Genomic DNA, 25,616 nt, shown 5'->3' with positions numbered 1-25,616 from the left:
TCTAAATGAACCCGTGTCTGCATTGTCCTCCAGGGAGGAGGGAGAGGCCGCGTCCACGAATGACCAGCCAGGAGCCGAGAGAGTGGCCGTTGGGGATAAATCCCAGAATTCCGTGACTAACAGCCACGGCTCGTGCAGGTACTCGCGCTCGCTGAGCCACATCAGCGAAAGCAGTGCAGACGGCGTGGTGGTGGCGGACAGTTCGGCGGGGAAACCGGCAAAGGGCATCTCCCTCGGCTCTGGGATCTCCCTCAGTGACATAGAGATGGAAAAGGCCGACGTTCCCCTCCATGAATCCACCTCTGTTTCCATGGACACCGCCGATATCACGGGTCAACGGCCGATCGAGGAGCAGACGGACGAGCTGAGCGACGCCCCGACCTGCCCCAGGACTGAAACAGGGGATGCCAACGTCCCATCTGAGGGCGAGAGCAATGTCCAGTTGGAGGACGAAGACGGGACGTACGTGGCTCGCCGGGTGTCGGTGGAGGAGGAGAAGGCAGACGGGCCGAGCGGGGAGGCGGAGAGCGGGCTGGAGGACGCCCTGGCGGCCGTGGTGTCCTCTCTGGACGATTACCGAGGCCAGTTCCCGGAGTTACAGCTGCTGGAGCAAGAGCTGAAGCTGCTCCAGGTTACCTTGAAAGTGAGGGGGAACTTTGATCTCTACACCTGGAACCAGGTTCTAACTGTACATATGATTGATGTGTGTGTGTGTGTGTGTGTGTGTGTGTGTGTGTGTGTGTGTGTGTGTGTGTGTGTGTGTGTGTGTGTGTGTGCCCAGGGCGGCAGGCACAGTCGATCCCCCAGCATGGTCAGCCTCACGGTGGAAACAGCTCTGGGCAGTTTCGACTTCCTCAACGCCTCGGATGGCGAGGAGGAGGAGGAGGAGCGGGCGGAGAGGAGGTGCAGAAATGGCAGGTCAGTGCCGATGAATGAACCAATCAGCAATCACCCCCGTCACAACGTCCTTCTATCCCGACAAAAAGAAACACCTTAAATCACAAAAGTAATTTTATCCTTACCTTAAAGCTCAAGTGGTATGTAATATAAAGGGTGAGGGTTGTCATTGTGGTATTTTGCTTCCACCTAGTGGAGAAGGGTCAAATTACCACAGATGAGAATATGAGAATAATCAAATTTAGGTTCCTCTCTGTGTGCCTGTGAGTCTCCATGTTCTCCTCTAATTTCCTCCCGCAAACCAAACACATGCGGGAGGTTCATTGGAGACCCCTCATTGTCCAGACGTGTGACTGATCAGCGGTGTAGAGGGTCAGCAGTCCAGAGCAACGGGGAGTTTGATGTGGAAAAGAGATAAAGAAACAAGTGCACACCTGATTTGAAAGGATGGAGAGAAATGGGGTGGTTAAAGAGTGTGAAAGGAGAGGTGGATGAGACGGAGGTGAGAGCAGCCACAGTGTCTGGTTTGGAGACACTGAGAGGACAGGAAGCTAAAGCTGGAGGCAGATGATATGGGTGTGGAGACCCCTGAAGGCAACAGCCCAAAGGAGGAGAAGAAGAAGAGGAAACCCTCAGTTTCCATTTCTCTGTGCAGCAAAAACTTGCTCAGCTACCCTTGACACATCCTGCTTTTGTTTCAGCTGATTAAATTACACCTAATTTAACAAAATCTCATTTTACACCAACCTTTTTTCAGCCATTTCTACTTTTAATGAACTCCATCCAACACAGAGAGTCAGTGATCATCTTCTTCCTGCCGTCATGGAGGCCCCTCAGGAGGGCAACGTCACCGCATTCCCCGCAACGGCCGCAACACACAAATTGTTCTCTCTTTTTAAAACAAGCCCAAGTCAAAAGCAGGCAAAAGTCCCCCTCCTGTCAGACTCAGACTCAGATGATGGTCTTGTGTGTAAAAGTCTTCATGCCCTCTCCCTGTGCAGGTCTCTGCAGGACAGAGGCCGGGACAGCCCCACCTCCCCGACCTCCCCCGGCTCGCCCCTCACCACAGGCTGTGTGGCTCTGGACTGCGCCCTGGTGGTCCACCTCAAGAACTGCAGTGCACAGCTCCTGGTAGGGAGGCACTTTTTCAGGTTTTTTGCTAATGCACTAAAATGACATGCATAGCACAAAAAAAAGTCAACTGACGCAAAGAGTGCAAAACCGTCTCAAGTCTGCAAAACTTTTTTTTTGCTTTACACTCATTTTGCAATTTGAAATGGCACTTTTTAAATGTACTGAACACGGTTCTCTGCATGAGACACCACACAAAGTCCCAGGTTTGCCATTTCAAAATGCTGCAATTAAAAATAGCACTACATGTTGCGGGTTCGGTCAGCGCTAAAAGACCACAGATGAGCATCTTTTTACAACAACAATGAAAAAAATTTGTCCAAGAATTGATGTATGCAATTATTTTACAATCAGAAGGTAACAATGTGTTTTGGTGGAAAATGAAAAAATAAATGTTTCACCAGCATCGGCAAATATATTCTGTGCGTGTGGACAATCTGAAAAGTCCTCAATTTGAACTCTTTTATTGTTATCCCAAAGCACACTGGAGAAAAGAGTGCTTCTCTTTAAGCCCAACAGGGTGAAGTTGGTTCGTTTTTAGTGCATTTGGCATTCAGTGCAAAAGTTTGATTTTGATAATGCTTTATGTAGTTTTGGCTGCAGTGCTTCATTTTGTAGAATATGTTATAATATTTTAAGAAATATTTGTGTTTTAGCAATTGGGAAAAGAAAAACCGCGGGAGGTCCTGTTCCGAACCAGTCAAGGACTTTTGATGTAATCATACTGCTTTTTACTATACGCATTGCCTATTTCTTATCGGCCAATTAGTGGATTTTTCATGCATCATCCACCTTGGGTCTTAAAACATGTGGTTGATGAGGTGGAAAAGCGTCCCTGGAGGTAATGGGCCTTTCTGTCCCCAGAACTTGGGCATGTACGGCCCCTTGCGCTGCAGGGAAATGTACGCCCTGGACAAACTCCTGCGGGAGGCTCGCGTCGTGGAACTCGTCAGACGCGCCATCAAGGAAGACCTGGGGAGCTTCAAGCACCCGGCCGAAGGTACGCCATACCCCAAAACCTCCCCGTCAGAAGCAATGCAAACCGCAGGGATTGTAACACCTAGTCCTTTCATTGGATCTTCACAGTGGTGCCGCAGCTGGAGATGTGCACGGGCGCCGCTTCCCTGTGGCGGCGCTGTGTAGAGCGGGGCAGTGTGTACAGCGTCCCCGTGGAGAATTTCCTGGAGGCGCTGTCTGCAGCCCACTCCGACGTCCTGCCCGACAGGGCGCGGGAAATGGCCGACGCCGGTACGAGAATGCGCACATGCAAGTTTCGCAGATGTGTGTTCGGTGAGATCACCGGGTGTTCTCCTTTGCTCGTGCAGTATTCCTACGTCTGGCCGAGCGACTGCTGGCTCAGCGGTTGCCGAGACGATGCGGCAGCGGGGACAAACCGTCGCTGACGTTGTTCCAGTTCTGGAGTTACCTGGAAGCTAACGGGGTCACCGATATGGAGCGGCACGTCGCTGATGTGGCAGAAGAAGGTACGGCTCTTCTTCCTCTGCAGGCAAATCTGTCGCTCAGTGATAACGGCAGTCTCCTCCTCCGCCTCGCAGTGTGGCTGGTGGAGAGCCTGGCGTCGTGTGACCAGGATATGGTAGTCAACACTCTGCGCCGACCCCTGGAGAGCAGCCTGAGGAGAGACGGTCTCCACGCCGTGGCCAAACTGCTGAAGGACCCCAGAGGCAAAGTGACGGCCTCGGCCAGCTCTGTGCTGAGAAGCCTGGCCGCCCAGCCCAGACACCGGGAGCAGGTGATTGCACCATTTCATTCAGATTAAAAACATCTAACATGCAGATGTTCATCACCCGTGAAGGTTTTCTGTCCATTCTGGGGACGACTGGTTAGTCAGAGATGGATCGGGCTGATTTCTTGGTGCAACGGTGGAAGGCGATCTGGTTCTGGGTAGGAGCACTTGTGCCACGGGAAATCAGGAAACCGTCATACACGTCTCCAGGATTCATCCATTCATTATCTCTAACAATTATCCTGCTATCAGAGCTGCGGCAGGGCTGGAGCACTGGAGCAGTGATTGGGTGAGAGGTCAATCTGGACCCCCCAATCACAGGTACACATATAGGCATACAACCATTTATTAGTTTTATAGAGACAACCATTCACCCTGTCATTAACAAATTATAGAGATACATAAAACCATACACTCTCATTTTCAGATCATATAGATGAACAAACATTCACTCTTTCTTTCACATGCCATATGGAGAAATTCAACCATTCACACATCATATAGACATAGAGGCACTCACCCTGTCATTCAAGTCAAGAGAGGACTTTTCACCCTCTCATTCCTACGTCTTATAGAGACCTACAACCACCCTTTCACATTTCCTATAGACATTCAACAAATCACTCGTTCACGTCATAGAGACGAAGGTTCACCCTGTCATTCCCATGTAATATAGAGACATATAGCCACTTACTCTTTCTTTCACGTTAAATGGAGAAATTCAACCATTCACCCTCTCATTCACATATATAGAAACATACAAGTATTCCCCCTCCCATTCACATGTCTGGACAGTTCAGGGTCTCCAGTGAACCTCTGGTATGTGTTTGGACTGTGGGAGGAACCCGTAGAAACCTGAGGAATCCCACGCAGACACAGGGAGAACATGGAGAGTCCACACAGAAAGACCCCCTGTGGGAATCCAACCAGGGACCTTCTGGCTGTGAGGTGGAAACGCTAGCTGCTGTGTCAACCACAGCTCCAGTGTGCTGCCCCATCCTCAAGTCTGACAATCCAATGTGGTTTCTTCCATTGTTTGTTCTCTTCTGAGAACAGGCTTCTTCTGGGGGGTTGTCTGTTTGGACAGCTGCTTGCAGTGACTTGTTTGGACGCTCTGGGATCAGAGATTAATCCTGCGCAAATTCCCAGGCTTGAACTAAGCCTCTTCCTCTCATCCTGAAGACATTAATTAATAAGAGGGTACCGTCTTGGAAGGGAGGCGACAGCTGAGGACCGCTGTGCGACTGCGGGGGCGCGCCCTCCATCCCTGCCGCAGACCTTCTGACTTTTTCACGGGGACAAAAAGCCAGACTTTGCGTGTTCCTGGCAAGTTCTCCACGGGTCTCACCGCGGGGTCGGATTGCGCCAATCTCCGAGCTCCCTGACGGCCCAGTTACCTTCCTGGCATGCTAGCTGGCTTTTTGAATCCACTTTACCACGGTGACATGAGACAAAATAATAATCAAGTGCACATTAACTGTACGTGGGTGAATGCGATCCTGGAGGTGATGAACAGGTTGTGCAAGTGGAGATGGTTTGCTATATAGAGCCAATCTGAGGGTCTTCAACCGTCCAGCTCCGAGGTGCCGCCTCCAGCTTCTGGCCAATGGACTTTTAGCAGAGCTTTCGCAAAAGGGAATTCACACTGTGTGTGCGTGTGTGTGTGGGTGTGCGTGTGTGTTTGAAATCGCACACCCACTGTTGAAAGCCCGGCCACAGTGCCAAAAAATTACTTAACATTCAGGAACCGGCCAAGAACAAGGAAGGGAAGCTCTAACTTTTACCACAGCAACCCTGCAACTTTCAATCTGTTCTCCTCAGGCTCTGGTTTGCTGTCTGGAGCTGCTGGAGGACGAGAACGTGGACACTCGAGTGTGTGGGTGCAAGGCCTTAGCTTGTCTCAAGGTACATCACTGACTTGCATATGGGTATTAAGTAGATATCTCTCGATCCAGCACCTCCATGAGTTTGCTTCCTGTGTCCTCCAGGCCAAAGAGAGCATCGACCAGTTGGTGTATCTCTGTCAGACCGACAAGGACGAGGTCCGAGATGCAGCCAAACAAGCTCTACTCGTCCTCGGTAATGAGAACAGTCAAAATAAAGTAGTTCTTTGTGTGAGGAAACCTTCAGCAGGTGCTGCGCTGACCCCTCCCCTCCTGCTTTCTGTGCTTTTGTGATCTTTCCTTTTTCATTATCAAATAGTTGAAACCCAGGACTGACTTAGGACAAGAAAATAGAAATACATATAAAATATCAGTTTCTATCAGTTGTCAGTTATTTTATATATCAGTTGTTTTTCTCAAACAATACAATGGTCACAAAATACTTTTTCTACTAGTGTTCAGAAACTATAATACAAAAATTAAATAAAATTTTATTAGAATTTAATTCTATAATATTGTAAAATAATTTTATTGATAAAAATTTAATTTCTATATATTCTTCATTTCTGGATGTTTTTCCCTTAAATAATAGTCACTCAACAACAAATATTATAAAACAAATTAAAACCATTTTTTTAAAGGACAACGTGCGTTCAGGGAATCCACAAAATTTCTCCTCTTTAGTGCGCTTCTTTTTTTTTCTTTGAGGAAAAAAAATAACTAAATAAATAAAAATGAATGAAAAATGAAATAAAATTAAATTTAATAACAAACAACTGGGGAAAATATAATAAAATAATAAACCATAATCCCCAAAGTCTTCAGCTAAATAAAGAAACCCAGCTGTTTTGCTAACAGGATTTTGTCGAATGACAATATCGTGTTCTTTTTTTTTTTTTTTTTTTTTTTTCATTTTAATGCGATTCGCCTGTTACTTTGACGACACTTGCCGACACGTGATAATATCTTGCGTTGTTATCACGTGGACCTGATGTGACCCAAGTCCTTTCCACCCCCAGGCCTCACACATACTTGACCGCGACCAATGCTATTTTCCCTGAAGGTGATTGATGTCCTCATGCTGTCATTCCTCTTGACTGTTTGCTCTTCTTCCCCGTGGGGAGCAGGTGAGGAGGGGAAGATGGCCCACAGGCACGTGGAGATGTCTCAGGATGGCATACCACGGCTCTTCGCCCCCGGGAGCATGGCCAGCACAGCGTTCTGACTCCGCTGCACCGGATACACAGTACGAATGCCGTGTTTTTTGACAGAACTTAAAAATCATGGTGGACATTTACGGTCTGCAGTTCCTTTGCCCCCCATCCTCCCCCGCCGCTATGCCTGAACACACATGCACTGTATAACACGGAGTGCATACACTGTTGCTGACGTCCACGCAGACGCTCACCCAAACGCCTCCCAGCCACTGGAGGAGCACGCCACTTCGCCTGTATGGACTCGTGTAAGCTACTTTTGAGGATGTAGAACGAGAGCAGACTTGGACTGAAGGAATCCATCATTTCCAAGTTAGTGTGAGTGTGAAGAGCTATTTAAGACCTCCTGTCATCTAATTGCTGTTTTTCCCCAAAGTCTACAAGTGCCAAAAAAATTATTTTTAGTTTCTTATACTTTTATGTCAATGTTTTAATCCTTTTGAGTGTCTTGAAAACACTGTGTTGTATTGTGCGCCGCCGCCGCGTACACTGTCATTGCACACAAGCTACTAATCCTAATGGGTATTTAAACACAAGCAAAAACCCCGGTCTATCTCAAGATGGGCTTTTCTCACTGCTGTTCATCCTGGAGTGTGTGTGTGTGTGTGTGTGTGTGTGTGTGTGTGTGTGTGTGTGTGTGTGTGTGTGTGTGTGTGTGTGTGTGTGTGTGTGTGTGTGGCTGCCTTCAGGGCTGCTCAGGTTCAATGACTCTCATCCGAAAATCCCAACGGGTTGAGTTCAAGTCCTAAATCAAGAAAGAACAGAAAACCTGCCACTCTTTCCACCCAACTGTCTTTTGCTGTTTTTTTTTTTTTTTATATATTGCTAAATGTTAGACTAAATTGACTCTTATTTATTCACCGGGCTAATGGCTCTGTACGGTAAACCGATCTTCGGAGCTCGGCCATCGAGGGACGATCTTTTGGCATGTTCTCTTTTTTTAAAAAAAAAAAAAACTCGTCTGATTTCAGCAAGCCGGGCTGTCGTGTAGTTTGGTGTCTGCTTAGTCTGGGAAATGAAGGCGTGTGGAGTGAAAGGCAAAATCCTTGGAAGGCAAAGGAAAGTATCCCGTTGCTATTAAGTGACTGATTTTGTAATTGTAGCCACCAGGTAATGATTATTATTTCCAAATAGATGCAAACGCTGACAAACTGTCCTTTTAGCCCATGTTATATTGTGAAGCCGCTTGAGTTTGTTGTCTTGCAGGGGATGGAGCTTGAAAATCATGAGTCCCTGGAGGTGTCTGTCTTGCACCGAATTCCAAAAACACTATGTTTAACCTGTGCCATGGATTTCTGTTCAAATTTGCAGACAGTTCTGTGACGAGAGTGACCTGAGCACTCCAGTGCCTTTTACACGCTTCCATTTAAGACATAGGTTCTATGGAGCAATGGCGGTTATGATGCTGCCGGAATCCCAGCATCTGGATTGGAATCTGATTTCAGTTCCGTTTTAACAAATAAACTTATTTTATTGTATTCCAAGCATGAAGAACCGAGTATATCTGCTGAATAGGGGGAGGAAGTCTGCATGCCTGTCTTCACCGGCTCAAACGCAACTATACTTTTATTCGCCTGGGACGCCTCCACTCCTGAGACACCTTTTGTGTTCTTCAGGGAAATGGAAGACCAGTTTGAGTGCTTGGCGCACCTCTGCTGCAGGCCGCATGTTGAGTAATAACTCTTAAACATCGACGGCCAAAGCATTTTCACATGCATTTGTTAATGTTTCGCCCAAAGCAGACTCAAACCGATTTTCTCACCCAGGCCTGAGCGAGGCTGCACCAATGGCTTAGTGTCTGACTCTCATACTAATTGAAATATCTTAGCAAAACATTCAGCGCTGTGGATTTTAATGCCACATTCTCCTCGGTATGTTAAACGGAGGTCTATGCTGAGTGGATCCAGGGCAGAACCTCAATTAGATGATGCCAGAACAGCACACAAGGACACTCCCAGGTAGAGGTATTACATTGATTAGAAAAGTAGCTGTGTGCTAAAGCATGCCTTTGTGAGGATGGAGGTGTTCTCACTGGGTTCGTGTAGAGATCCAACACTTTCTAATTTGAGTGGACAAATAGGAGGCGGCTTTCCGGGAGGCCACGGCCTGTTTCCTGCACTACATGTCGGCCCACATTGACAGAACAACAACCCACCAAGGTTCCTCTTGTTTGATATTTTGTGTCATCTACATAATCGCAGCCATTTCTGTAAAAGTGCTTTTTTTTCTACTTGGTCACCGTTTAATATGCTCTTCTCGGCCTATGTCTTTTTTTTTTTTCGGTCAGGAGAATCTGGCTCGTCTTGCACAACGTGCCAATCTGTTTCACTGTGAGTGACTGAGTAAACCGAGATGCATACTGTCTTACAGGACAAACTATACACACACACCTTGACATATAGTCAACATATAGTATAGTACAGAACTAACATAGTAATCTAAGATGTAAGGCTGTCTCTAAGCTTCCTATATTGTCGTACCCTCTTAATTGCTACGATTGGATGTTATGAAAGGAGATATTCTCTATTTATTTGTAAGACTGTATAAAAAGTGTATTTTCTTTCCCCCTTTCTATGGAGAAGCAGCGATCCGATGCCACACCTTTGCATTCATGAAGCATCTGACGGTGTTTAAGTGCCTGCAAGTTTGAAAGTGACAGCGATGCAATATTATGATATTGGACATAGATATGTAAAATGTGTATAGCTATTTTGTTGTAAAATATTTACAAACTATTAAAGACTTGTTTAATGACTGTCTGACGATGATGTGTGTTTGTTTCTGATTGGAAGTTTCTCACCCCTCCCAAAATGTATTTATTATTATTATTTGGCTTTCATGAAACCTTTAGGTATTTTTTGCCCTTCTTTAAAGTGTGCCTATTATTTAACATGCATGGTAGCGAAGGGTTCCTCAGGGTTCTCCCAGTCAAAAAACATGCAGGAGCTGAATGAAGTTTAGCCATAAAGTGTAGTAAAGTGTGCAGGTTACATTTAGCAACACATTGTAGCTTTAATTGTGTCGTGAGTAGGTAAAATTAAGCAATAGAGCATGAAATGAAAAACTACCCCAACATCCTCTGCCACAGTTGGCATCATTGTCCAATCTCCAGGGTAAATACACTTTATAAAACCAGTTTCTTTCTTTACACTTTCTCCTTTAGACATAATTCGTTATTTATATTTTCTTATTTAAAAACACAAACAAAAGTGGGGGGTGAAGGGCTGGAACAGATTAATCGCATTTCAATACATTTTAATGGGGAAATCTTAATAGAGTTACAAGCTTGGCCAAGGAACCAAATGAACTCGTAAGTCATTACTTATGAACACCCCCAATCACAAACAAATCTGCTAATTAGAGTTTTCCATCAGATTTTGAATCAAATAAGCCTCGATGTACGAACAAACTCGCGGGCTTTCCACCTTATAGCGTAGCGGCAGTCGTGTGTGCTGCTCTATTTACATTGTTTATCGCTGTATTCTGTTATTGTGCTTTTTTTCAGTACATTAGCCCTCATTACGCCTCCCAAAAAAGTTAAGATCGCTGGTGCAAGTGGTGTTGAGAAGGAATTCTGAATGACATTTGATCTGATGAAGTAAATACTAGCTGAACTTGCTGGCACTACGACGCGGCTAAGTCTACATCTGTACAATCCTTCAATCTTTGTACTTAAGACCTTAAGACACTTTATAGTCTTGACTTGTGACTTTGACACTCTATAGTTTTATTTATATTTCTTATTCCCTTTTATACTGTTTATACAATTTCCCACTATTATTTATTATTGTTATGTTTTACTTGAAACTCTGGCACAACAACCTCCTTCGGAATAAATAAAGTTGTTCTTACTCTTATTCTTATCCTGAGGAACAAAGATGCGTTAAAGATGGCTGAAGGGGTGACTACGTTTATGAGTCAAAGGTCTTAAGTATTGGAAGAAGTAGAAAAGTGATTGTTAATTTGGATTAATGAGACAGCTTGCTGAAAAAAGCATTAGCGAGGGTTTTATTTATGCTGATTAAGCGAAGGAAACGCAGAATACAAGCGCTGGCAGGAAGAGAAAGAACACCCGAAATAGAAATAATTAAGGTTACCTTTAATTCATTTTGTGCCACAAATAAATCCATAAAGAAGTTTTTAAGAGTACTGAATATTTGGAGGGCTGGAGAACATGTCAATGGAATTAAGTAGGGGGAAAAAAAATCGATTCCGTTCAAAAACATTAATCACCTAAGCAGAGGCTCTACTGTAGCAGGCTGGATTCCATTTTTTATAATTCGATGAAAACACTCATACATTAAATACAAACCCAAAAAAATACATCCCGTTTTAAAGAAGTCAAACGTGTTTTTATCAATTTATTTTTTTGATGACTTTAATTTGTAGTTGGAGTTTGCACGTCTGGCAGCGGGCCTGGAGGACTGCTGGGATCAAACATTGGTTTAAATGTATTCCAACGGTGCGCCCCTCCTGGCCAATCAGGGTGCCTGCAGCAGATTCGACACCACCCCCCAGCGGCCGCACAGGCGCACTGAGCTCCCAACTGCCATTTTGTGGCAGGGGCTACTCTGTTAATGCGGGAGAGCGATTAAAACAAACTGCGAAGAAGCCGGCATTTTCTGTACAGCCTGACAAACTTTGTAGCGCAGACCCCGTGCTTTCGATCGAGTTAAGCGGGACGAATAAGCTGATAAACGGAGGTAAAGTATCACTACTTTTCTGCTCAGGGGGGAGTTTGCAGGATCTTTAATCGGCCTCTAGGTGTCACGATGGGGCTCTGGGTCCGGGCAGCTTGTGGGAGAGTGTTTGTCTCCCTCTATCGTTATCGAAAACCCCTCAAAATACGTTTAAATAGCCGTAGTACAAGTAAATATATAGGCGACGCGACCAATGTTACGCCTATGGAGATATCCCCGAGGATACGATACGAATACCTCGATGATTTGGTTGTACAGTTTAGGCCGAGGCGTCCATTTTCTCGCTTCTTTGTTTCCCGTCTTTACAGCCTTGACGACATGGAAACTGGCGGGTTTAAGTTATCTCCCGATAGCTAACGTTAGCTTGTTTGGCCATAAACACACGACTAGCGCAACGCGAACACTCCTACCACACACGAAATAAAAAATAACTGTGTCCTTGTATCCAGATAAACAACAAAGCTATCTTCGCTAATTTTATGTTAAACCGACTTCGAAGTGTCGTGAACACATATTTTATAGCGTTATTTGAGGTTAACGACGCGGCGAATAATGTTGACCGCTAGCTAGCAACGTTAGCTCAAGGCCTTCCACCAGCCCCGGTACCTGTAGCAGCGAAAACATCAAAGTTGCCACTTTACTGGACTATTTCGTATCTTCCCGATCGATTCGCACGAATCTAGCAAACGCTAGATGACCCTACGGGAGAAACGACCTGCACTGCCGAGAAAAGGGATGACGAGGCACTCGTAGCGAAAGAGTCCCTGCGATCATTGCGTCGTAAAAAAAAACAAACAACTCCAGTACTTGACTTTTAGCCAACAATCACAATCGTCCCTTTAAAACAGCCGTCGTTTTATAAATTTCCTTGTCATTACGTGTCGCGAAGCGGTTGTCGCCGTAGCCGTCGCCCGCTTGTCTCCTATGCTAAAGCCCCATGACCACGGGTATATATTTCAGCAGAGAGCTCCCTCTACGATTCGGCTTGGAGAGCTGCAAAAATACCGCTACATCAATTCTATGCAAGGAGGCAATAGTTTCTCTGCAGGGTAATTGTTATTCTTTGCCGTTTCAGAGCATCAGGTGAGGCCCGGTGACCCCAAGCCTCCCCTCCACAGGCCAAACATATTGGGGGGGTAGAAATTTATAACACATAACACCCTGAAAGTCAACTTGTACCCCGCTCGGTCGACAGTGTTTTGAAATAAACATGTCTCAAATGGTACAGATGTCTGTGACCGCATTTGTCAAAATGAGGTCAGGGCAAATTAATGGTTTACACCTCTAAAAACTGACTTTGGCCGTTGTTTCCTACGCGAGACATCAACATGAGGGTTGGTCCTTGAAACACTGACTGCAGACAAGAAGTACCATTTATTTCAACCTGATTTCAAAGTAGTGCCAAAAAGTTTTTGTGGTTAAATTGAATGGGCCAGTAGGCACTTAAAAACACATATTTATGAATTGACGGATAAAATAACCGTTTCAGGGGAGCGTGTCCAACTGCCTTTGTATGGCAGGCTAGTTTTAAATACTTGACAAGGACCTCTTCAGAAAAAGGCATATATCACAAAATTAATCTTCAAGAACATAATTTGTTGAACGTGAAATTTATTGTGTGAATGATATATTTTATCAAATATTTACTAGAGTGAACGTGCAGAGGGAGGCAGTCTTCCCAGAATAATATGTTCAAATATTTGCCTTTTCAATGTTCTTTATAGAACTCTAAGCAGTTCTTCCATTTCAGCCTGTCAGATAGTCAGAGCACTTTGTTTTTTGCAGCAACGAAAGACCTGGTGTCTGTGCATGTTAATATCCAGTAAAATATAGCAATTTCCTTGCCTCTCTCTGAACTTGGATCACTCTGCCTGGCTATAAGCTGCTACTGGTTAGCACAGATATAGCAGAAAAGCTGCATGAAGTCCTTAATGCTCATCTTAAATGTCTTGCTTCTGGTGGATCCTTTATTTCATTAAATAATGAATCTATTGATATGTTTAAATTTTAGTAATTGATGCCATTTCCTGCTTTGCTGTGTTGCTTCCTACCGATAAAATAGGCATGTTTAATTTGGAGCAAAGTGCTTCTGGGATACGGCTGAAGTGTGGCACTGTGTCCTGGTAGAATCACAAATATAGCTGCTGTCACATGGGATGTATTGCTGATGGATCTGGTGTTTTTCTTTTTGTGAGTTGACATGTTGAAATTAGCACGGCTGTTGCATAACGAATGTAAAGGAAGAAGGAATGTAGGGAGGAAGCTGAGACACATCCTCCCCTTGAAAATTGTACAAAGCATTCAAAACATTGACTGCCTCACAACGCTTAGCTTTTATGTAATGACCTACTAAATATATTTTTTATTTGTCAGTTCCTGCCCACCATGGACAGAGGGCCAACAGAGGGTGTTGGGGTAGTAGAGGTCCCAGCCAAAGACTTCCCCTCCATTCAGGCCGTCCACAGCCAGGATGCCATGGTGGCTGACCTCCTCCAACAAGCTGCAGAGGCTGGGGGTGTCGTTGAGGGACAGTCTGCGGTTGTCATGGAACAAGGTCGGTCTTTACGCATTTCAAACACATCCGATGGTTTGCCTGCCAGGCTGTGTGTTATGTTGGACCATACACTTACTACACGACTGCTGCCCTTTCTGCTCCTGATGAGATTTGTTCAGCACATGGACTGAAAGGCAATCTTAATGTAGAGGCATTTGTGGAAGCACTCCAGGGTTTTGTTTTTCTCACCAGTAGCATCCTGTCCCCTCAAAGCTCAGCTCCTCTGCTCACAGTCTTCTCCCCATTCTCATTAAAATACTTTCTGTTTGAAGAAAATGAAGACAGGATGCCAAAACAAATGCTGTCAGGCCTAAGGAATTGTGGCACTTTGGATAGCATGGATAAAGAGTTGCTCCCTAGTCAATAACATCAGGACTCAGGGGGGGCTGACTGGAGGTGGTGGGACAAATGCTGAAATGTCAAGGTTTTTGAAAAGATAAACTGATGACACAAACTATGGTTTAGAGTATCAGAAATTCTACATCATCAAGAAGTTTGTCTGGAAATATTTATAATCTTAGCCCTGCCAGCAGCAAATGAGGAAGAGTAGAAAAGTAGACATGCGCTCAATGACAGACTGCTTGCAAAAAATGTCCATTAGCCAGAAGAAAAAACAACATGTTTTATTTGATGTTGTATTTGTTTTATTCACCAAAAATTTTGTTTTTCAGGACATGGGGAGGGGATGGTAGCGGCCACCCAAGCCCAGCAGCAGCTGATGGAAGCTGGGGTGGGAGTTGGAGTGGAAGGTGGCACAGGAGTTGAAATGATGGTGATGGATTCCCTGGATCCCACGCTACTGCAGATGAAGACGGAGGTAATCTTGTTGTTAAATAGTTCCTTATGACAATGGTCCGTCTTCAGCTGAAGCAGACACAGCAAGGTCATCCCATTTCAGCTACATCTGAAGAAACAGCCCATTAAAACGAGGTTCATTTGCAGGTTATAAACGCAGCAGTTGGCGGATCATCGGCAGCTGTCGGTGTTGTTGGAGGGGTAGCAGGTGCACCTCACCAAGCAACTGTAACGACAGTGGACCAGACTCAAATCATCACTTTACAGGTTGTTTCTCTTTTCTGTCTTACTGCCCGTCTGCCTGTGCCCTCTTCATTTGTGCTGACTTTCATTCCCCTCCTCTCATGTTTGAGGTGGTAAACATGGAGGAGCAGGCAGCCCTCGGCCTGGGGGAGCTGCAGCTGGTCCAGGTGCCCGTTTCTGCCACTACTGTGGAGGCACTGCAGCAGGGCACCTACGTGGACACCACTGCTATGCCAAAAGATGGAGATCCAGTAATATGTCACACCCTGCCCCTGCCTGAAGGGTTCCAGGTATGCAAATAAAACCATCGTCTGCGACTCAGTCAACAAGCAATTTTGATCTATGCGATCGGTTCAGATAAGTCGGCCTTGAGTCGGTGCATAGAAAGCCATTATTGCCATCATTTCCGGAAACACGCCTCATTGTGTCCCATCACAAGTGCAGAATTTGAAGCGCATACATGACTCTAAAAGTAAGAGAACCTTATACGTGTTCTCAGGGAGAAAAGTGTTTCCCTGCTTCTCTGGTGGCCCACAGCATATCTGCGCGTGGTCTCCGTGATGTAATGAGTCCTGTCTTTGTCCTGACTTTAAATACCAGCTGTCCACTTGTGACTGGATAAGGTCTGGACTTTGACATTATCCTTTGTCGCAGATATTCAGACATGGAAGTCAGAATTTGACTCCGAAACGTTAAAGCAAAGTCCGCCGCGGTGAGAGACTGGTGTTGCTCTCTATCAGAACAGAGATGGACTTGATTTTCTTACCTTTAATGTCTCTCCTATCTTAAACTAAAAAATATTCCATCTGTGATTAAGGTGAAATGTTATTTCACCAAATTCCATCAATACATCGTGTTATTTTGACCAAATTTCAATATTTAATTCAAATGGGGCATCCTAAACAAAATCATTACTCTCGACTGAGCAGACAAAGAAATCAAAAACCCACTCATAGTCAAACTTGACATTGATATCACACACACACGTGTGTGTGTGTGTGTGTGTGTGTGTGTGTGTGTGTGTGTGTGTGTGTGTGTGTGTGTGTGTGTACACCCCTTGTCTCATGTTTGTCTCATGTTTATATATATATATATATATATATATATATATATATATATATATATATATATATATATATATATATACACACATACACTGTACACAGTGTGTATGTTTTCAAGTAAATTGTTACAATTGTATGCAATTTTTCTGTTTCATAATTACGACAAAACAAGTAAAAACGTGCTTTTGGCACCACTTTTCTTCGTCATCACCTCTCCAGAAAGCAACCAAACTCTGAGAAACAGACCAAGTATGTCTCTTAAATAGAATAGTAGACTAGATTATACTGTCGTTCTTTTTGTCACATAGGTTGTTAAGGTTGGTGCTAATGGAGAGGTGGAAACAGTGGAGCAGGAGGAAGAGGGAGGAGAGGCCCAGCCTGTGGAGGAGGAAGAGGAAGAGGAGGAGGTGGGGGATCAGATGTTGGAAGAAGGGGAGGAGGAAGCTATTCAACCTTCAAATGATGACCCCTCCTGGACTAAAGACCCGGACTACCAGCCTCTGACTGGAGCCGTTAAGAAAACCAAAAAGGCAAGGTTGCGGTGAAAACATTTCTTGGGTTACTGCTGGGCTGATTACTTATAGATAGACACGGAGTGTGTTAGGTTTACTGAAGAGCTGAAGTACTCATGTCTCTCTGGGTTTGTGTTCATGTAAAAGGATGTCCTCACTAGAAGTGTGCTGTTTCCTGTTAAGGTAGTAAAGCCCCTCGCTAAGTATCAAACAAAATTTCCAGTGTCCCATGATCCCACGGTACATTGAGTAAGACAGAGTCCTGAAAGTCTGGCGAGTCTGCAGGACGCTTACTAACATTGAAGGACTTGCTGTTCGTGCAGGGAAAAAAGAGTCGTCTCCGATATGCCGAGGAAGACAAGGATATGGACGTCAGTGTGTATGATTTTGAGGAGGAACAACAGGAGGGCCTCCTATCGGAGGTCAATGCTGAGAAAGTGGTGGGCAACATGAAGCCCCCGAAACCCACCAAGATCAAGAAGAAAGGTAAGATGCAATTATTGTGAGGGTGTGACGTTGATTTGAGACCATGGTTTAACATTTGAGATACATCTTGATCGAAACATTGCATAGGTTTCAGTATCAGCTCTGTTTTAAGTGTTCTGACTTGAAAGCAATGTGAGTAGTATTCACAACAAAACAAAATATATGTTGCCTTTAGGAGTAAAGAAGACATTCCAGTGTGAGCTGTGTAGCTACACGTGTCCTCGCCGTTCCAACCTGGATAGACACATGAAGAGTCACACAGACGAGAGGCCTCACAAGTGTCACCTTTGTGGACGAGCCTTTAGAACTGTCACCCTGCTAAGGAACCATCTCAACACACACACCGGTACACATGATGAGCATCTTCGATGGCGCTCGAGATTTGCCGTCGGCCTCGGCCTCCTCGCCTCTTATTATTATCTCTGTTTGGGCAGGGACTCGGCCGCACAAGTGCACAGACTGTGACATGGCATTTGTGACAAGTGGAGAGTTGGTGCGTCATCGTCGTTACAAGCATACACACGAGAAACCTTTCAAATGCTCCATGTGTGACTACGCCAGTGTGGAGGTAAGATGAGTGTGCTTCATGTGAAACTGCATAACGTTGTGAACTTGTAAAAAATAGTGTTAAAATAAGGAAAAATGAGTCTCTTTGGTGTTTGACTGTTTTTTTTTAAATAGTTTTTTTGGCTTGTTTTAAAGGTGAGCAAACTAAAGCGCCACATTCGTTCCCACACTGGCGAGCGTCCATTCCAGTGCAGTCTTTGCAGCTATGCCAGCAGAGACACGTACAAGCTCAAGAGACACATGAGGACACACTCAGGTAAAACTAAATACCCCGCTTTATCTGATTTGATGCCCGTTACTTGTCACCCCTTCTCAGCTAGTCAGTCCATACTGTTATTAATATTATTTCAAGTTAATCTGTATGGGTATGATTATTGAGTTACTTTTGAAGCGCTGGAATTAACCTGGGCTCATGGAAATCCTCCTCACAGGAGAAAAACCATACGAGTGTTACATCTGCCACGCCCGCTTCACCCAGAGTGGAACCATGAAGATGCACATTCTGCAGAAACACACGGAGAATGTGGCCAAATTCCACTGTCCACACTGTGATACTGTCATCGCCCGCAAGAGTGACTTAGGTATACACGCCCTCCACACACACTCACATCAAAATCATTACTGTATGAGTTCTCTGCTAGGATTCCGCCGCGTATATTTCCAGGTGTTCACCTTCGTAAGCAGCACTCTTTCATCGAGACCGGAAAGAAGTGCAGATACTGCGACGCAGTGTTCCATGAGCGCTACGCTCTGATCCAGCACCAGAAGTCACACAAGAATGAGAAGAGGTTCAAATGCGACATGTGTGACTACTGCTGCCGCCAGGTCTGGATTTCATTCGCTCATTCACTCATGTATACGCTCTCTCATGTTGCAGCACTCATCTGCTGCTAGTTCCCATTTTTTGCACAACAGTGATTTATAATTTTCAATACTTTAGTACGCTACCATTTTAACTTGTAATATTTATTACATAACTACCTTTACTGCACTGTCCGCCTGCTGTGGGAATTGAAATTTCCCCTTCGTGAAATGATTAAAGGTGCTATTCTATTCTATTAACATCAGCAATTATATTTGTGGGAGAAAGGGACACTTCAAATTATCATGGGAAATTCTCTCACAGCAGCGCAACAATTACAATGAATATGGGTATAAATATAAATAAATGAGACAATTAAAAGGACAGAGACATCAACAAGGATAAAAATTGACAACATATCATATTTTTCCTTGCCAAGAGCTACAGATGGACATTTTTTCTATATCCTATGTGTTTCAGATGTTTGGTGTATTTTTATCGCCACACAATTAATACATTCTTGTGGGAAAAGGTGGCATATTCATATCCATTCACTTGGGGAAAACCTTCTCTCTCTCTCTCTTTTTTTTTTTTTTTTTTTTTTTTTTTTTTTTTTTTTTTTAATAATGAAAGCCTGTATAAAACTGCTTTTATCGATTGGTCTGTTGCTGTGGACAGGAGCGCCACATGGTGATGCACCGTCGAACCCACACTGGAGAGAAGCCCTACGCCTGCAGCCAGTGTGAGAAGACCTTCAGACAGAAGCAGCTGCTGGACATGCACTTCAAACGCTACCACGATCCAAACTTTGTCCCCACCGCCTTTGTCTGCCCCAAATGTAGCAAGACCTTCACTCGGAGGGTAACCACGCCTGACTTCATTTCGCTCTGTCTCTCACACACACAAGTGCACCACACACACTCATCAGCATGGGCCATTATCCTGTAAGAATCCAAAGACAACTGACGGTTTGTGCTTGTAGAACACCATGGCACGCCACGCTGAAAACTGCAGTGGTGAAGTGGAAGATGCAGAAAATGGCGCTCCGGCCCCCAAGAAAGGGAGGAGAGGAAGGAAGAGGAAGATGAGGAGCAGGAGAGATGACGATGACGACGACAGTGGTGAGAATTAGATTTTTTTTGTTTGAAGAAGCACATCCGGCCTCTCCCGGTTTAACTGTTGAGTCTGTCGTTTTTAGAGGATGAACATATTGAACCAGAGGAGGAGGAAGAGGAGGAGGAGGAGGAGGAAGAGGAGGCCGAGGCTGAGGACGACTTGCTACTACAAGAGGAGGACGAGTCAGAAACTATGGAACTGGATCAGGCCCCTGCAGCCATCCCAGTTCCAGCCCCTGATGAACCGCCGGTGAAAAGGAAACGAGGCAGACCTCCAAAGAACGCCCCGAAGCCACCGGCAACAAGCAAGCCAGTCAGGGGGGCTGCCAAGAACTCTACTTCTGGTGAGGATGGGCTCCATTTCAAATGAAAACAAGAAAAAACAAGATGCCAACATTTTCCCCCACAGTTTCTTTGGCATCATTGTTACTTCTTTCCTACAGATCACGAATATCAGTGGGTGAAAAAAGCAGTCACGCAGTCATGTGACTGGAACTCTATTCCACCTGTTGATTAGTGCTATTGCTAAGCCGCTAAAAAGCCTGTCCATCTTCATCATGCATTTATTTGTCTCAAATGTTTGCAAAGAAATCTTGCAGAATTGTGAATCATCACGTGCATCTACTTCCTTATATATTTGCACTTTTGGTGAAAACACCCACACCAGATGCAGGGCTGTCCTAGGTTATCAATTTCTACTCTGCAGCTGAGAAGAGTGAAGTCTTCCGATCACTCGCGGACAATAAGTTTGAGTCCAGCTTCCTGAATGAACACCGCCGTGTCTCCTCATGTGTTGCAGCAGCTGCCATCATTCAGGTGGAGGATGAGAGCACCGGAGCTGTGGAGAACATCATTGTGAAGAAGGAGGAGGGCGATGCCTCTGCTGTTGTGCCTCTGGATCAAGGCGTGGCACTTGCAGTGGAGGGAGTGGGGCTGGACAGGGAAGGGGTGGAAACTGTTGAGTTGGCGGTGAATGAAGAAGCCGTGGCTGCCGCCAACGGAGACCTGACACCTGAGATGATCCTCAGCATGATGGACCGGTGAACACAACATGCGGCCTCACATGTAATCGAAACTAGCAGATACAGTTTAACATTTTTTCATCCTTTGCCTGCACGTCATATTCCATCAGTTTTTTTTTTTTTGTTGTTGTTTTTTTTTTTTACTTTTTACTTTTAAGAGGCAGATTTCTTTTTTGGCTTCTTTGAAATGAGATGCAAAAGAAGGGAAGCCGCCAGTAGATTGATCTGCATACCGATAATTTCAAATTTCTCACACGGGACACGACTGCACCGTACACACACGCTGTCAGAGGTCACAGCTGACTGCTCTCTGTGCCGCTTCTTGTTTACTTTGAATGTGCTGCGAATGAATGGTGTCCTTTGCTACTTGTCCCTCCTTGATGCTTCATCCTTGCAAAATGTCCAACTTCATACACATTACATTACATTACATTTGGCAGACGCTTTTATCCAAAGCGACTTACAATAGAGGACATAGGGACTGCAAATACACGAGACTTGTAATGCTCAAACAAAAAAAAAGGTACACTGCAAGTGGCTCTGCCTGAAAGAGACATTGCTGCCTGTGTTTCATTGGTTTTGGTATTTTTTTTTTAAATTCCAAACCTTTTATGTTTAAAAAAATGTCTAAACGTGGTCTTCCCTCATTCAGACGTGAGGAGTGGTACTTGGGTATGCGACAGAGGCACCGCCAGTCCTGCTTTTAGGATCTGTAAGTTATTTTTCCCCTCGGAATCTCTTTCGACCAGACCATGTACATGAGGATAGATCTTACTGATCCTGCTCTATCTACACACATAAACCGTTTTTTTTTTCCAGATGTGACCTGTGGTCATTGATAACGCTCAGTATTTCTCTGAGCTGTGGTTGACAGACAGACATGCTTTGCCTCACTAAAACAGACCCTCCTATTTTGTTTTTGTTTCCTTCGGCCATCGATGTGACTTGAACATTCCAAATAGTTGAATTTGTGATAGAATCATGTTTTAATAAGAATCATCTCAGCAGAAAGTCGGCCCTGCTCGACAGCGGACGGAGGAATGGAGATCAATTTGTTCACGAGTGTGTGATAAACGGCGTGGCGCAGGATGTAGAGCAAACGTCCTCGGAACCAAACATTCCTGGTTTGATTTCCGGCTCCTCTTAGTGTGTCGGAAGTGTTGTCGAGCAAGACACTGAACCCCGAACTGCTCCCCTGGCGCTGATGGATGGCAGCCTACTGCTCATGGTTCATCCATGATGAGTTAATTGCTGAGAACGAATTTCCCCACGAGGGATTAATAAAGCATCAAAAAAAAACAACAAAAAAAAAAATACACATCCTGTCATAATTAATGATCACCAGCCATGCTGGGTGGTTGGCCTGTAAATACACTTTTGTTTTCTAGTGATCCTTTTTAATGTTTTGGTTGTTTTTTTTTTTGTTAAAGGGGCCTGGTGTGGTGGTCAGCATTACATCTGGTGCTGCGAGCGCTGAGCACTAAACATGCCTCTCAAAGGTGAATCATGTTTGTCTCCCTTTTTAACCACACTGATTGTAGCTAATCGGCGTGGTTAATCGTCCACAGCCATCATCTGTTAGTTCCCTTAACCTGTTTTTTTCTCTTGGTGTTGACCGGTTCAGCTCATTAGTGCGACAGGCACTTTGATTATCGTTCCGTTTAATTTAATTTTGGGGCCAAACAGTTAACTTGTAAGGAGAAAAGGTCCGCGGTGCCCTCACTAAATACTGTTCACCAAGCAAATGGTTTTAGATCATGCAGTTTTGTTTTCAAATCACCTCAATACCAATTTATAATGTGAATACAACTGGACATTATAGCTGTTACAAAACCATGTTCTATTTTGGAGCATCATTTGGATTAACCGGTGAGCGTTTAAGATACTAGCTCTCCCTCAAATGGAAATTTTGTTTGTCAAGAAGTTTTCTTTATCTTTGCCATCGATTTTTGACATGAAACTGTTGTCCTTAAGACCAAACACAATCCCAGAAAGCCTGCTTAAAATGAGATTTCGTCGAGTGAAGTCAACGTTGAAACTGCTTTTATGTTAGAACCGGTAACAAAAATCAATTATGGAAATCCAGGAAATGCGGGAAAGAGCAAAGTGTTTTGATATTTATGTTTTCTTATCCAGGTTCTGCAGATGAATGACTGGCGTCTGTTCTCACTGCAATGGCATCATCCTTTTGTGTGCAGATTGTCTATTTTTTAGATGAAACTGTTTTAAGATGAGTTTGAATCACAATTCCGCAATGAAGAGCGAGAGAGAACGTGTACACACCTTTGTCATGTCCTTTTTGAAGATACTGTACAAGCTGATGAATAATAAAACCATCCTTATAAGCTTCCATCTAGAATTGCGTTATGGTTGGCTGGGGTCTGAGGGTTACCGCTTGGTAACGCAATATGCCGAAATGGTAAATAAAATTTTAGAATAATCCGTACATTTATGTGCGTTTGCATCCGAATCTGAGTACTTTCAGAAATCTAAGTGGACGATATATGCATATGGATGTGATGTTTATTATTCATAGTAATAGATGGAAAAGCAGCTCGGGAAAAGCTTTTTTATAGCTGTTAGGGTTTTGTAGGGTTCAAACGTCAAAAGAATAACTGACATGCAGTTAAAGAGTAAAGGTCCTGAAAATCCCATTTAACATTGTCTGCACTTGGAAGAAAATGGATAAATTAACAATATTAGAAGGAGGTGTATGTATTCTATATAATCACTTACATACGTGACTACATCCCTCATGTAGTCACGTAACGCTTACTGGTTATTTCTGCATTTAAGTTATATTGAAGTTGACACTGTTAAAACACACATGTGTTTGCTATTGCATCATTGTTTTATTAAACATGACGAGACTCCTGAATTTTCAATTCGTTCACAGAATTATGTAAAATAGGATTAGAATATAATAAGGTAGATTTTAGGGGATTTTTCAGGGCAAAAACTACAAGGAAGGTGATTAGATGATATGTTTTTTGTTGTTAATGTCTAAGCTTTAAAAAATCCCTAGTTATTTCTTTGTGCGTTTTATTTTACATTGTATCGTTTTGACCACCAGGTGGCGCTATGTGCGTGCTGACGTGCATTGCTGCTTGGTTTTCTGTGGGAGAAGTTCTCAAAATGATCTCTCTTCTTGAAGGTCTCTACTGCAGACTCCCACCATTAAGGACAACGAAGGGTAATACTATAGGGGCCCGAAATGATTTACAATCTGAAACAATCCATCTCTGCTGCGGAGATACACAAATGGTCTTTCGAAATTAAGAAAATCATTAAAATAAAACATAACAACTACTCAGCAAACACTAGCACTATGTAAATAAACACGTTGGGGCCCTGCGGACCCCGATGAGGAATTTCAGCAGATATGGAATCAGAACTTTGACCTGCGCATTCTCACCACTCTGAAGAGTGAATGCAACATGAAGAAATGTGTTTTTTTTTTTTCTTTTTGTAGCTATGTCGAATTGTAGTTAATATTATTTATGAAGTTGATCTTCACTGGCGTGCATAGGTGTGGCCTTAAAGACTTACTTATAAGGCCTACCAGAGTGAGAAATATGGAAAAGGATAGCATTATTGAATTTCTTAACGCTGATGAAACATGAAATAAAAGCTTTATCGGCTGTTTTGCAATGCCCATTAAAGCTGGGGTGCTCGGTTGCTCCAGTGACATAGAAAACCTCAGAAATGTTTTCTTTTTTCCATTTCAGTTTTGAAAGCGACCTTTCACACCGAAAACAACCGGTAAATATTTCATTTAATATCACAGAAAAACCTATAAAAAAACATAGCTGCACCCCTCCTGGAGCTACTCATTTATCCGTGAGGGTGAAAGAAGTAATCCAGATGCGCAAAAAGCTTGTGACACTTTTAAATGAAGGAACTGACGACCAAGTATTTGCGTGTTGGGGGGATGGGAGAAGTACCATTTCCTCCTGACAGACTGGTAATACAGGAATAAAGGGCTAACAGCTGCTGCTGCAGTGCAGCAAGCCTCTGAATAGTTATTCTTAACTATTGAAATTTTTAAGATAGCTATTTAATCTTCCAATCGAGGCTGCAGGGGGGAACAATGCACTGTCAGCATGCCACTGGAGGCGGTGCATGATTGCATACATACCAAGAAATGCCTCAGAGGAAGTCCTGGGCCGACCGCAGCCCAAATACAGTTTGAGCTGGGAACTTCTCTGCAGATAATATAACAGAAAATGTTTATACACTTCACAGCAAGAAGGTCTGATTCTCAGCTGGAGGCTTTTCTCTGGTGCGTTTGGGTAAAATGACAAATGATCTTCTTCAAATGAGTTCTTTCGGGAATTTTATCTTGAGCTGACAGTTTGGTGGATTGTTGCCTGCCATTATGCAACCCGGGTAAAGAGGAAGGGGGAGGTTCAGGTGGCCCGTGGAAAGTTATTTATAGGGCGTTCGGCAAATGACCTACATAAAGACTTTTAGTTTGACGTGAAAGAAAGCCTCAAACTATTCGTAAGGCCGGAGGAAACGTTTCTTTTATTTGTTTGTCATTCTGAGCTGGTGTTTGATGACAATTTCCGATAGCGGCACTCTGGAATGCCCTCCTACTGGAGCAATATCAGTGTTTATTGAGACAAATCTCATGAGAAAACGTTCTTTCTCACCATGAGAGTACTTTGGGTGCTGTTTTTGTTACTCTGGCCTACCGTATCCCAACACTGAGCGGATCACATCATTTTTCATTAAACAATTACAGAACCACATTCCATATCACACAAGAGAGCAATGAGGATTAACCAGGGCAGTTTCTTATGAAACAACAGACAAATTATTTGTAAACATTCAGACCCTAAAACCGGGTATTTTAATGCTCAAAAAACTATTTAGTAAATC

The 25,616-nt window shown here is 44.0% G+C and overlaps 2 protein-coding genes across 9 annotated transcripts in view; both read left to right on the top strand.

Moving 5' to 3' along the window:
• Positions 1–9,627, top strand: part of ripor1 (RHO family interacting cell polarization regulator 1) — a 32,390-nt gene extending 22,763 nt beyond the window's left edge. For all 4 annotated transcript variants that reach the window (XM_086163339.1, XM_086163340.1, XM_086163341.1 and 1 more), the window contains 10 exons: positions 34–643; positions 782–918; positions 1,899–2,028; positions 2,893–3,028; positions 3,115–3,276; positions 3,354–3,512; positions 3,585–3,781; positions 5,597–5,680; positions 5,764–5,854; positions 6,786–9,627. In XM_086163339.1, coding sequence (XP_086019465.1) covers positions 34–643; positions 782–918; positions 1,899–2,028; positions 2,893–3,028; positions 3,115–3,276; positions 3,354–3,512; positions 3,585–3,781; positions 5,597–5,680; positions 5,764–5,854; positions 6,786–6,883 — 1,804 coding nt within the window. In that variant the 3' untranslated portion in view covers positions 6,884–9,627. The remainder of the gene's footprint in view (positions 1–33; positions 644–781; positions 919–1,898; positions 2,029–2,892; positions 3,029–3,114; positions 3,277–3,353; positions 3,513–3,584; positions 3,782–5,596; positions 5,681–5,763; positions 5,855–6,785) is intronic.
• A 1,751-nt stretch (positions 9,628–11,378) lies between these two features.
• On the top strand, positions 11,379–23,080 carry ctcf (CCCTC-binding factor (zinc finger protein)). 5 transcript variants are annotated; one of them, XR_015107423.1, is made up of 18 exons: positions 11,379–11,575; positions 13,946–14,126; positions 14,798–14,943; positions 15,069–15,188; positions 15,275–15,454; positions 16,537–16,758; positions 17,064–17,226; positions 17,402–17,572; positions 17,661–17,794; positions 17,929–18,049; positions 18,225–18,374; positions 18,458–18,618; positions 19,274–19,456; positions 19,578–19,716; positions 19,794–20,054; positions 20,510–20,775; positions 21,385–21,444; positions 22,163–23,080. XR_015107423.1 is itself a non-coding variant. In XM_086163945.1 (17 exons), the coding sequence occupies exons 2-16, from the start codon at positions 13,958–13,960 to the stop codon at positions 20,752–20,754; spliced, it is 2,565 nt and encodes an 854-aa protein (XP_086020071.1). In that variant the 5' UTR covers positions 11,379–11,575; positions 13,946–13,957; the 3' UTR covers positions 20,755–20,775; positions 22,163–23,080. The 5 variants fall into 5 exon arrangements, 4 of the variants coding, with proteins under 4 accessions (XP_086020071.1, XP_086020070.1, XP_086020072.1 ...); XM_086163945.1 differs by lacking the exon at positions 21,385–21,444; XM_086163944.1 differs by having other exon boundaries at positions 21,385–23,080.
• The last annotated feature ends 2,536 nt before the right edge of the window (positions 23,081–25,616 follow it).

This window comes from Fistularia commersonii, chromosome 17 (genome assembly GCF_037954325.1).
Source record: "Fistularia commersonii isolate RoL2024-O1a breed Wild chromosome 17, RoL_Fcom_v1.0, whole genome shotgun sequence".
NCBI classification, from domain to species: domain Eukaryota; kingdom Metazoa; phylum Chordata; class Actinopteri; order Syngnathiformes; family Fistulariidae; genus Fistularia; species Fistularia commersonii.
This window is presented reverse-complemented; position numbering and strand designations above follow the sequence as displayed.